Source organism: Trachinotus anak, unplaced genomic scaffold, assembly GCF_046630095.1.
Source record: "Trachinotus anak isolate AG129_WGS33_773 ecotype Australia unplaced genomic scaffold, CSIRO_AGI_Tana_v1 ptg000015l, whole genome shotgun sequence".
Lineage (NCBI taxonomy): Eukaryota > Metazoa > Chordata > Actinopteri > Carangiformes > Carangidae > Trachinotus > Trachinotus anak.
This window is the reverse complement of record NW_027273866.1, coordinates 5,503,633-5,516,031: the sequence shown is the minus strand read 5'-3', so window position 1 is coordinate 5,516,031 and position 12,399 is coordinate 5,503,633. Positions and strand designations below refer to the sequence as shown.

Sequence of the window (12,399 nt, the reverse complement as noted above, 5' to 3'; positions counted from 1 at the left end):
AACCATATATGTGGGTTAAAGACATGTCCACTTACTGTTTATGAGTGTTGGTTACCAAAAGTCACTGTAACTGAAGGGACCTTTAAGTCTGTTTTTATCCAGTTGGCTTAACTGGAGCGAGCCTCAGCTCAGTGACGACACCAGCAGTACATTAGGCTTTGTTGTTTAATTAATCTACACACTAATCTTGTTAGCTGCTATTAGCATTAGGATGTCGGATCCATTTACAGGGCACTGGCAACTAACAGCTATGTTACTATATTTGTGAATTAACAACAGTAACTGAGCAAGAAAAAAAAAACTGAACATGGGGGCAAACATTTATTTTCTACATTAGAAAGGACAAAGTTCAACAGACAATCAAAGAAGGAACATATGAAAGTTGATTGCGACTAATGAGTCACTATCTTTTCAGTAAATAAGTGTGAGTCTAAACAAAGGTAGTGTTTGCTTGTCCAATGAGATGACTGGAATGTTTATGACCCAACCAATGGAGGAGTCAAGCTTATGAAAACATTACTTGAACAAACACACATAACACACGTACACACACATTACATTATTGCCTGTAAAACAACCCCACACCCACAAAACTGCAAACAAACTTCTACACTTCCCTTCCCGAATATCAAATGAGCAACAATACAAAAAATGTCACTTTTCAAGGATTTCAACAGTCAAGAGGTGTGTGTGTGTGCCAAGAAAATGATGGATGGATAAAAACACAAAACTTTTAAGGTGGTAATAAGTAGTTCTCCAAGTGAATAAATCTTTTTTTAAAAAGTTAATTCTGGAAGAAAAATACATTCTGCAATTCCGCAACTACAGGAGAAAGATTCAACAATTAGCCACATGATTTATGTTTAATTTGATGTAGTCATTTGTAGTAGATGAAGGATAAAATATCATTTTTGAATCTATTATGTTTTACTTATAAAATAAAGTATATGATTATACATTTTAAAAATATAACTTATTCTCTGTCTCTTAGTTGTATGACCTTCTATCCATGATTGACACATTTAAGTACTTTATGCAAAACTGAGAAATATAAACTGCATATGTGTGAAAAAGTCAATTCTTTCTAATCAAAGCAGATGTATTTATAGACACTTACGGGTAATTAATATTCAGATGACTATCACGTATGACTTGACAGACAAGACTGTTGCACACTATTCAGAACATCGCTACATTTTCTTTAAAAGTCAAGTTTTTTTGTCCCTATTGCAGACCATTAAGGTTTTGGGTTTAAAGTTACTGTAGATAGGCTATGCACCAATTAAGACCTCCTTGGTGTTGTGCAGTGATATTGCATTTTAAGGCCTCACAGTGGGAAACTGCATTCAAGCATAGATTGAGAAGAAGACTGAACACAAATGCTAACCCTACACCAATAAGGTGTTTCACTGCAAAATACAGATATAAAAAGTGAAAAGAAACAACATACAGGTAGTTAAAAGGAGATGATTCAGCATCATACCACAAACCACAGGTACACTGTGCTGCCCTGCCCTGTTTCAGTTTGTGAGTGTGTGTATCAGTGTCATGTTTTAGGACCAAACTGGTGGTTGTACGCTTATCTTGAGCGCTCTGGTTCATTTGAGGAGACTCTGGAGCATGGCGGTAGCGTATGTCGGGCGGGCCTGCTTGTTCTCAATGGCTTTCTTGAGGTACTGAATCCCATCACAGCGTTCCCAGATTTCTTCAAACTGCCTGGGCAATATCTCCGCCCCCCTCTTCCTGGTCAGGCCCGTCTCCTCCAGACTCAGCTCACACATCTCCATGTCGTCTTTGCCTGAGTGGTGGAGAAATGAGGACAGAGGTTTACAGGCCCATAATTCTACAATGAAAATAAGCCTTATCTGCAACCCTAAAATAAAGCAATATAAATCTCATTTCTAGAGATATTGTCTCACCTGCGACCAACACAATGGGCTGTTTGTCTGGGTGAAGCTCCATCTGTCTGGCTATCCAGGGCCCATCAAAGTGGGCATACCACCAGCCCTTCTTTTTATTCTGGGGGTCCTTGTACTGGTCAGCGGGCCGGATGAAAGGAATGCGGAAATATCGCTGCTGACGGTTCATGGCCACCTCCTGATGCTGGGCCGTCAATGGAGGAGCTGGGTTCTGTTCAGCTGCAGAGTGACAGAGAGACAGTGTGTCAAATATATTCAGTCTGAAATTGGAGATCTCCAGAGTATCTGTCATTTAAGTCATTTGGTGTTAAATAAATGTAACCTTAGAATACTCCTGTTTTTGTGTGTTTTAATTACTGCAAAAACACACTGAGCTGGGCAGAAAACAAAGCATAAAACTTTCAAAACATATGAGATCAAAAGGACCCAAAAACCAAGGAAATGCCCAAGTAAATACCACATGGAAAAGCCAGGTAAAGCAGCTTTTAGCCTCTTATGAAATGGCCCTGATAAGACCCCTACTGCATCAGCAGAGGCCAAGAACAGGATCCAAATATAAGGCAAACAAAGCACAGCCAGTGCGGCTTTCAGGAGCTATCATATCAAAAGAGAAAGAAGAGTAAATATAGTGAAAGTAGAAGCAACAGTGAATTCAGTGAACAGTGAATCTAATGTTCCTATTCCCCATCAAACTTAATATTTTTTTTAAGGATGAAAAAGAAGGGAAATGCAGAGCACCAGAAAGCTTTCAAGTACCTAAATGACATTTGTGTGTGTGTGCAGCACAGAACATGCTTGGTTGAGCTGAGAATGAATCGAGCAGAGCGGCGAGCTGTCATACAAGCAGCCACTGAACCTGAAGTGGAATGGATGGCCGTTACTCGCTAATTAGAACAAATATTTCTGACAGAGCCAGACAGAGGGCGGCTGCACGTTTAGTCCGTGGTGGTTCATTGGCTAATTGAAGGTTAGAAAATGCTGGCAGGCTATTTGTGCAGGTCACTATTTCTGCCAAGGAAAGCGAGAGGCGAAAGTGGAGAAGAAAAATGTGCCTGAGGTGAGGCATGCATCTGTTAATATACAGTATGTTTATATACTGCATACTGTATGAGAGTATACAGATTTGTGCTCATATTCACAGGTGAAGCATTGAAATGAATGTCATTTAGAGCAGCAGAATAACACTGGGAACATTTTCTACTAACCATAATCAGTGACAGATTTAGGAGCCCTCTGATCACTTCCATCATCATTGCGCTTCTTGTTCTTGGACTTCCATGCGTGATACACCTTCAGACGACGGTGGAACTCCTCTCTGCAGGCCGCCAGCAGCTCAATGTCTGTCCACACAACATGACACCAGTGAGTACTCAAACAATGGCAACAAGCAAAAATTAGACTGGGCTCAAGATATTTTATCATATTCAAGATATGTAATTCTAGAGAAGTAAAATGTGATCTTAAGAGCTTCAAATGAAGAAATCCATTTGCATCCAAAGGAACTGTATCTTATTACATCTCTCTAGAGGAGCAGTTCAGTTACTTAGTATTTAACTAATAAAGTTTGGTTTGTTTTTTTTTCCAAGAGACAAAAGAATTGTCAAAACTGAAGCATTAGAGGCAGAGATCTCCTGACTTTTAATCCCCTGTATGCCCTTAAATTTAAAAAAGCATCTAAAAGCTGGCAGTAATGCTGAATATCTTGTATTTACTTACATCTTTCTTGTAAGTATTTGTTGTAAATATTTGCTGTTTTAAGAGGAAATATTGTTTTCTGTAAGAAATATTTTAAAAGGTTGGTTGGAATATTGTTTAAAGTACTTGATGTTGTAGTGATTTGGAAGTCATGTGACTAATTGGTAGTTTGTAGAAACTGGAGACAACCTCAGATACCACATGAAGATGAAATAGCTGAAAACATTCATGGAATAAAGTTGTAACACATAATTTTGATTAATGTATAAAAATATTACACAGTATAATTAGGGGAGATTGAGGGGCTGACAGTGTTTTCTTCCCTATGATTGAATATAAATAAAATGTTCAAAGCATACAGTGCTTTAGAGCACATAAGGCTTTGATCAGTCAGACTTCAGCTTTTTGGTATCACCACCAGCATCACCAAAGCAAATGGGTTCCACAAATTAGCCACATGTCCTTGAAATCCCACAGGGGATATCAGAGTCCCTCACACTGATCAGAGTACTGTATACAGTGCAATTTTAAAGGCGTCGGCGAGGGAGCCAGCAGTAAGGCATCTGCTTTTCATGCTGACTGAGGAGAGGGTTGGCTGGGAATGACTAGGGAGAGCAGATATCTGCCATCCCCCATAATGGTGATAATTTCCCTTTTCCACCACTAAAACGGATGCTGATGAGCCGTAGCAGCTGTGGAAACGTCATCACATCGGTCTTTTGATTTTCTCAGGCAAGACATCTCGTGTCCACCCTCTGTACAGCTGCAGTCTCAGCTTTTGTCAGTTTGACTACTCAAAAAAACACTAAGAGAAAAAAATGTCCTTTATGGAGATGGTAACACATAATTTTTGGGAATGAAATAGTTAAAACATGAGCTGCTGCTGAATTATTTCATGTGGGGGCTGAACAATTTTGGAAAGAGGGAGGGCAAAGATGTGCGTTCTGCATCTCACTAAGGGCTCTATCACCTTGATCGATTTGTAGCAGCTGGTTCAGTGCACATGCACACTTTGTTTTGTAAACTTGGGTGTGTTTTGGATTTCTCACCACAGGAAGTGTTGATGACATCTCGCAGCTCAGCATACTTCCACTTGCTGAGGTCATACTTTTTCACACCGGCAGCAGCTTTGGTCGCCTGCACCTGAGGACCCCTACGGTAGGGAACAGATGAACATGGGTGAGAGAGACAAAAAAGAAAAAAAAAAGAAGGTGAGCGTGCAGACAGGTACAGTGAGTGTGACAAGGTGAAACAGATGCCTCGTTTCTTTCAAGCCCTCCTCATTGTCTCAGCCGATTAAATTCACATTAGAGGCCGATCAGCAGGGGAGGTGAGGAGCAGAGTTTGTCCATATCTTACTGTTTCATTCTAATGTTACAACTTGCCAGATGTCAGCTTACATCTGCTAACAGTTTGAGTCTTTTTTCTGTGCTTATGTTAACAGGAATGCAAGATGACTGGAAAAACAAGTAGTAACCATGCAGTACTTAGTATATAAATCACACTGATGGCACAGAGTTTCAGCTACTTAAACAGCTGCTGCAGCCGGTCTGAGCTCATGTCTCCAGATTACCTGCTGAGCTGAAGCTGCTAATTCAATCATATAAAGGATTTACCTCCTCTATTTACAGTCGACATAGCTGCTAATGTCTCAGTGTAGGGGATTACTGATCTTCGAAACATTAGCCAGATTACCATTGCCATTTATAATTCATACTGACTAGAGAGATGAAACTGATTCTGGCTGAGACATGTGCCAGTGTGCAATGGTGACGAATCAGGGCTGATGCTTTACTTCTGCTGCAGGCAGGAAAAAAGAAGTGGAAGTGTAGTGATGGCTTTTGGCAGTAGGTGAATAGGAAATAGATACTTGGAGGAGGAGGAAGGTGGAGGGAGCCTGGGGTGTTAGCTACTATGCCCACAATGGCAGCCTGAGTGTGTACTTCCACTGCATGCGTGCATTCATGTGCTTAAGCTCTGTGGTGTGCACATGCAACACACGTGGCCTTTGGAGCTGCTCCCTTGCAACAGATCTCCTTTTGGATGCCAGGGGTCAGCTGACTCACAGGAATAGTAGGAGACACATGCAGAGTGGCCCCTGGATGCTTGAGCCACCACTGACAAGATTACAGACTATTGAAACAAATGTAATTCTGTGCGCAGTGGACCTGCAGATAGGGACCACACAAGCTTTGAGAGCACTATTTAGAGATGAGTTGTTTCAGTGCCACAGATAATGTGAATGAGTTCAAATTAAGTTTAAGGTAGCTACAATATGTATTTGGGTGAGAATTGTCAGTTACATAACTATTAAACATATATACATATGGTTGTGTGAAAAAGTGTTTGCCCCCTTCCTGATTTCTTATTCTTTTGCATGTTTGTCACACTTAAATGTTTCAGATCATCAAACAAATTTAAATATTAGACAAAGATAACACAAGTAAACACAAAATGCAGTTTTTAAATGAAGGTTTTTATTATTAAGGGGGAAAAAAATCCAAACCTACATGGCCCTGTGTGAAAAAGTGATTGCCCCCCCCCCCTGTTAAAACATAAATTAACTGTGGTTTATCACATCTTTGGAAAGCTGAGTTCAATTTCTCTAGCCACACCCAGGCCTGATTACTGCCACACCTGTTCTCGATCAAGAAATCACTTAAATAGGACCTGCCTGACAAAGTGAAGTAGACCAAAAGATCCTCAAAAGCTAGACATCATGCTGCGATCCAAAGAAATTCAGGAACAAATGAGAAACAAAGCCATTTCTAAAGCTTTGGGACTCCAGTGAACCACAGTGAGAGCCATTATCCACAAATGGTGAAAACATGGAACAGTGGTGAACCTTCCCAGGAGTGGCCGGTCAACCAAAATTACCCCAAGAGCGCAGCGATGACTCATCCAAGAGGTCACAAAAGACCCAAGAACAACATCCAAAGAACTGCAGGCCTCACTTCAGTGTCAGCGTTCATGACTCCACCATAAGAAAGAGACTGGGCAAAAATGGCCTGTATGGCAGAGTTCCAAGATGAAAACCACTGCTGAGCAAAAAGAACACAAAGGCTCGTCTCAGTTTTGCCAGAAAACATCTTGATGATCCCAAAGACTTTTGGGAAAATACTCTGTGGACTGACGAGACAAAAGTTGAACTTTTTGGAAGGTGTATGTCCCATTACATCTGGCGTAAAAGTAACACGGCATTTCAGAAAAGGAACATCATACCAACAGTAAAATATGGTGGTGGTAGTGTTGATGGCCTGGGGCTGTTTTGCTGCTTCAGGACCTGGAAGACTTGCTGTGGTAAATGGAACCATGAATTCTGCTGTCAACCAAAAAGTCCTGAAGGAGAATGTCCGGCCATCTGTTCGTGACCTCAAGCTGAAGCGCACTTGGGTTCTGCAGCAGGACAATGATCCAAAACACACCAGCAAGTCCACCTCTGAATGGCTTAAGAAAAACAAAATGAAGACTTTGTGACTTTGAGTGGCCTAGTCAAAGTCCCGACCTGAATCCAATTGAGATGCTGTGGCATGACCTTAAAAAGGCAGTTCATGCTCAAACCCTCCAATGTGACTGAATTACAACAATTCTGCAAAGATGAGTGGGCCAAAATTCCTCCACAGCGCTGTAAAAGACTCATTGCCAGTTATCTCAAATGCTTGATTGCAGTTGTTGCTGCTAATGGTGGCCCAACCAGTTATTAGGTTTAGGGGGCAATCACTTTCACACAGGGCCATGTAGGTTTGGATTTTTTTTTTTTTTTTTTTTTTTTTTTTTCCTCGTTAATAATAAAAACCTTCATTTAAAAACTGCTTTTTGTGTTTACTTGTGTTATCTTTGCCTAATATTTAAATTTGTTTGATCTGAAACATTTAAGTGTGACAAACATGCAAAAAAATAAGAAATCAGGAAGGGAGCAAACACTCTTTCACACAACTGTATGTTGCTGACAATGATTAGTAAATATCTGCCCACTACTGAGTAAGAATCTCTATCATGTAGAGAGTAGTGATTGAGTGAATGAGGAGTGATTTTTGAAAACAGCTAGAGAGTAAGGTACATCAAAGTCAAGCAGCAATCTACTGAAAATGAAGCCAACATGGGATGTGCCAAAAACTCCAGTTCCTCAAATAGCCTCTTGCGGCTGGGTCCAAAAATGAATGATAAAATGTACAACTTCACTGCAGAAATAAACATGTTTACAGCCCATATACCAAAAAAATGGTTTTGTTCTCTATAGCCAATTTGCCCCCTTCATTACAACTATATGGGGGGGCAAATCCGTTTAAATCGTATTAAGTCTTAAACTTGTGCATTACTGAGGTGGGAGCTATCATAGCTGGCTAGTCGCTGTGCATCTATCCCCTAGCTTTCTGCTAGGCACCACCTCAGCTAATTCGAGTCACTGAATGTGACTTCTCGGCCGTGTTTGTGGTCTTGGTGCTTTTTGGAGGAATTTTCACGCAAATAACATACTAATAATATATCTTGCTGTGTGGTAATTCACTAAGAGAACGTGACATGTCTGAGCTCACCATACCTGGCTAGTTAGCTTAGCTCATTAACTAGCTAATTAGCCAGCAAATGAATTAACCTTAGGTTAGCCTGCAAGCAGGACGCCCAGACAGCCGGCTACGCTAATGACGCTTACAGGAGTGTATGCTTGCCACAGTTATTAAACTGGCGTGTGTAGCCCAGGCTTCAAATGTTATCACAAGTGAAAGGATTGTGTCTTAAATGGAAAGTAAAGGGTTAAGACAGCTCCCGTGAGTTGCACTTGGGGAAGCCACTCAGGTGGTTTACTCTGGTGCAGAGTAGCCAATCGGCAGAAGCTGCCTGCACGCGTTTAGTTGTCTATCAGGAGCCTGGCTGGTGTGCAGCAGATTGTCACATTCTAATATGAGTAGCTGTTTCTGACTTTCTGTGGCCACGACTGCTCATAAATCCTCAAATTCCACTGTGTTGATGTGTCGGGAGGCGCAGTAACTTAACCCGCTCAGAAAATTTAAATTGTAAGTTCACACAGAGCGGGAAAAGTCAACTAGCAGTTAAGCTAACTTGTATAATGTTTCATTCTCACTTCTGCTATTCAAAATCTTGAGTTCCTACGATCTTAGTACTTCCACAGCATGTAGCCGTTTCTGAATAAAAACCAGTAGACAAGTTGTCCGCTATGCTGAGGACTGTCTCAGGGTTTGCACGTAAATCCAGTAACTACTATTTTTCTTTTTGTTAATCTCTTCATACATTAAAAATATAATTTATATAATATTTTCCTACATGGCAGAGGCTATTATGCCGCTTATGGTGCCAGAGGATTCAATATGTGTTTCATTTACAGACACTTGCCTATTCTAGATAGTACATTTTAATCTTGTCAGTTGAAAATTAATGGTCGGTTAATGAGTGTTGGCCATTGGTCAGAAGAAAAATTCAAAATGAGCATGCCTATAATGGAGCATTGTTTTCCCCCACCTTATTAGTTATTTTTTCTCTGTCAGGACACCTTGTCTGGTTTTCACTTACACACAATTTCTAAGCTCTCTCTTATCAGTTGAAAATAATAATAGTACCTCTTTGTACAACTCAAAATTTCTTATGTTACATATTTTATCTTAATGGTAAGAAAAATGAATACTTTGAGTTGTTGTCAGGGAGAAAGTATTTGCTAACAGGTACTTTCATGAATAGCAAAGATTCTAATCACCAGGTAATTAAAAGCCTCTGACATCACTAATGAGATTTAACAAAGAAGTAGAGTGAATTAGAAGACCTACAACAGAACCTCTCTCGAAAATATCTGACAGTCATTAAGCAATTGTAAAATATATATGTATCCAGAGGACATGAACCTCGAACAAGCTAAAAATTTGTAAACAATGAACGTATGAGAAAAGGGAAGCACATACATTGTCATGCTCATGAGCTTGTGCTGTGCATCATCACTGCAAAGGACACAGACAAGCTTTACACACTCATGCAGAGCCAATTAAGATCAGAAATATAAAAAGATCACATACTGCACATTCTGATCCTCCTCTCATTTATGATTTGCTGTGCTGATTTTTACGCAACCAATGATCACACATAATTATCCTCCAAATGGCACATCTCATGATTCATGCCATGTAAAATAATACCTACCGTAGGTCTCAATTTGACTGCTGATTTGTTAAAGTCAAAGGTTTTCTCTGTTGGCTTTGCATTGCTGGTATAATCTTGCATCTATTTTAGGAAGCTGGGAGATTAAGGACTATGATAGAGATTAAGACAGACAGTGAGGGAGGGAGTGAGTGATTACTGTTGTTGTTAGACACGCAGTGATATGGGCGGTCACAGAAAGCTGTACTGATATCTTACATGGCTCTGGCTGAGGATGAGGAAATAGGAAGATCTGAAAAAGGCTCATCACTGGGAGAAAACACAGCAACAGGAAAAATGCAGTTACACACACACACACATGCTGAGGTCAACACTGCTTGTTCACTGTGCATAAGAGCAGTATGTATCATGCAAAGGTGTGCGTTGTGTTTACATAGAGAATACCTGCGCAGGCCTGCATCCATCTGCCCCTCCTCAGTGATCAGCTCTGCCTCACTCTGGGCAATTCTCATGGCTAACTCCCTGTCTCTCCTCTCCTGCTCCAATATGGCAGTGCGCTGGACCTGCTCCTCACGCTCCTGAGCCAGCTGGAATTCCAGCTCCGCCTGTAAACACACACAAACACACACCACAATACTTACGCTCTTAATGTGACTTCATAAAATCTACAAAAATTTAGATCCTGTCTTAATAAAAATGCTGTCATGTGTGCCAGACCCTTCACAACAAGTAGAGCTCTGCTGTGTGCCCAAGCCTGATTAGGTATATTTATCCAGGTTGAAGGCCTACTAATAAAGCTTTACCGGTCTTTTGTCTAGACACAACAACAACAATCAGTAGGAACATTTTTGATAGGTTTGACCCAGATTCAAACGATGTTTTTTTTTTATTATTTTGCACTTAATAGAACAGAAACATCCGTTAATAGCACTAGCCTCTAGGCCGTGGGCACCTAGAGGGAAGATATATATAAAAATTAACAAATCAATTGATAGGCTATATGTATCTATCTATAGCCTGTATATCCATCTAACTCCTTATAGAAAGCCATTAATGAAGTCCACAATGGATTCTCTTCTTTGACGGGCTTTAAATTTGAATACTGGTATATTATTCATACTGTAGAACAGTACAACCAGCAGCTGTGATACATGACCTGAGTGAAACATGAGAACGAAAACTAAAAACTGTGATTTTTTTTTGACGAATGTCCTACATTTTTTAAACTCTGACACCAACATTTTACCCTGAATCCTAGAATCTCTCTTGGTATGCTCTCTCTTTGACCATATTTCCTAAGTATGTCTATCACATTCATTGTCTGCAGAACAAGGCCTGTGGAATGCATTGACTCATTCACAAGTGGATCCAGGAAAAAAAATGCATGAAAATTGAAAACAAATTACACTGAACGATAAGGATAACATATGGGAAGCCTGCAATAGAGTGGCACCCCCCCTTCACCCCTTTGGGAAAATAAATAGTATAGAGTCAAAGACTGCATGGTGTACCATAAATAAAGCTAGGTCGAAAGACACCATGATACAAAGTTTGGAGAGAGGAAGATAGAGCGCTAGACTTACCTTTTTTGACACAGCAGAAAATAGCAGAGAACACAAAGTAAAATGCCACTGAAGTCACAGCAGACACCCTTAGAAAGTTTACTGCTGCAGCTTTGAGACCTAAAGCTGGGGATAAACAAACTTTGCAAAGAGTCTCCTGAGAAATGTTACTTATGACAGCCTGGTGTCAACAATCTCACTGCTAGAAAGAAAAAAAAGGACAGCATGTATAACAGTTGGAGATGGATTAAGGTGAGACAGCACAGATGAGAATAAAAGGCATGATAATACAAGACAGGATAGCATACGGAGGGATGAAGCAGTTTAGTCAGAGAAACTCAGCAGGAAGTGAAATAATCAATGAAGACCCTGCAAAAAACCCTCTGGGAATCTGACCAATGTCATGACCCAGCCGTTGCTGTGGGAGACCCAAGAGCAAATGAATGTTTTACTCAGAGAGGAGATCAGGTAGAGAGGAAACATGAGAACCGTACTGGTGGTTTAATGTGATTTCTCTTCTGCCCATTAACTACAAAACACACGCACTTTATACTATATACATGGAAGCCATGGAATTTATTTTTTAAGATCAGTATGATGCTGTATGAAAATCAACTTCAAGAGACGTGATATTTGCTTAAGTAAATAAGGCAAGTAGTTGTTATGCTGTTGCAAGCAAGGACTGTTTTGAAACCAACAACAACTTACAGTCCATATTGTTGTAGTAATAATTCAATAGTAATCAATTATAATCATTTCACTTCAGGGATGAATATACCGTAGTGTAGCTACTAAAGGAAATGCTTTTCGACAAATGATTCTGAGGTCTCCAAGGTTGGAGCTTCCTTTAACACCCCATTCATTTGCTTTGTTTGTTGTCATTTTGGTTGCAACTAATGATTATTATTTATTTTCAATATCAATTAATATAATTTTCTTGATTAATCAATTAGACGTTTGATCTATAAAAGGTCAGAAGACAGAAGATACTCATTGGAAGTTTGTTGAGTCCAAAGTGCTCATTTTGTTGGACAAGTTCTGTCCAAAATCATAAAAAAAAAGATTCAGAGAAAACCAGTGAATGTTCAAGAAGCTGGAATCAATAAATGTTTGTCATTTTT

General features: G+C 40.0%; 1 protein-coding gene across 2 annotated transcripts in view; it reads right to left on the bottom strand.

Moving 5' to 3' along the window:
• Positions 1–309: 309 nt before the first annotated feature.
• myo6b (myosin VIb) overlaps positions 310–12,399 on the bottom strand; it is a 38,190-nt gene continuing 26,100 nt past the window's right edge. Inside the window, exons 28-33 of one of the 2 annotated variants that reach the window (XM_071497917.1) lie at positions 10,161–10,321; positions 9,975–10,025; positions 4,664–4,767; positions 3,125–3,259; positions 1,920–2,138; positions 310–1,798 (exon numbers count right to left, since the gene is read on the bottom strand). In XM_071497917.1, the coding sequence (XP_071354018.1) occupies positions 1,599–1,798; positions 1,920–2,138; positions 3,125–3,259; positions 4,664–4,767; positions 9,975–10,025; positions 10,161–10,321 (870 nt within the window). In that variant the 3' untranslated portion in view covers positions 310–1,598. The remainder of the gene's footprint in view (positions 1,799–1,919; positions 2,139–3,124; positions 3,260–4,663; positions 4,768–9,974; positions 10,026–10,160; positions 10,322–12,399) is intronic. The other variant, XM_071497918.1, reaches the window with a different exon arrangement.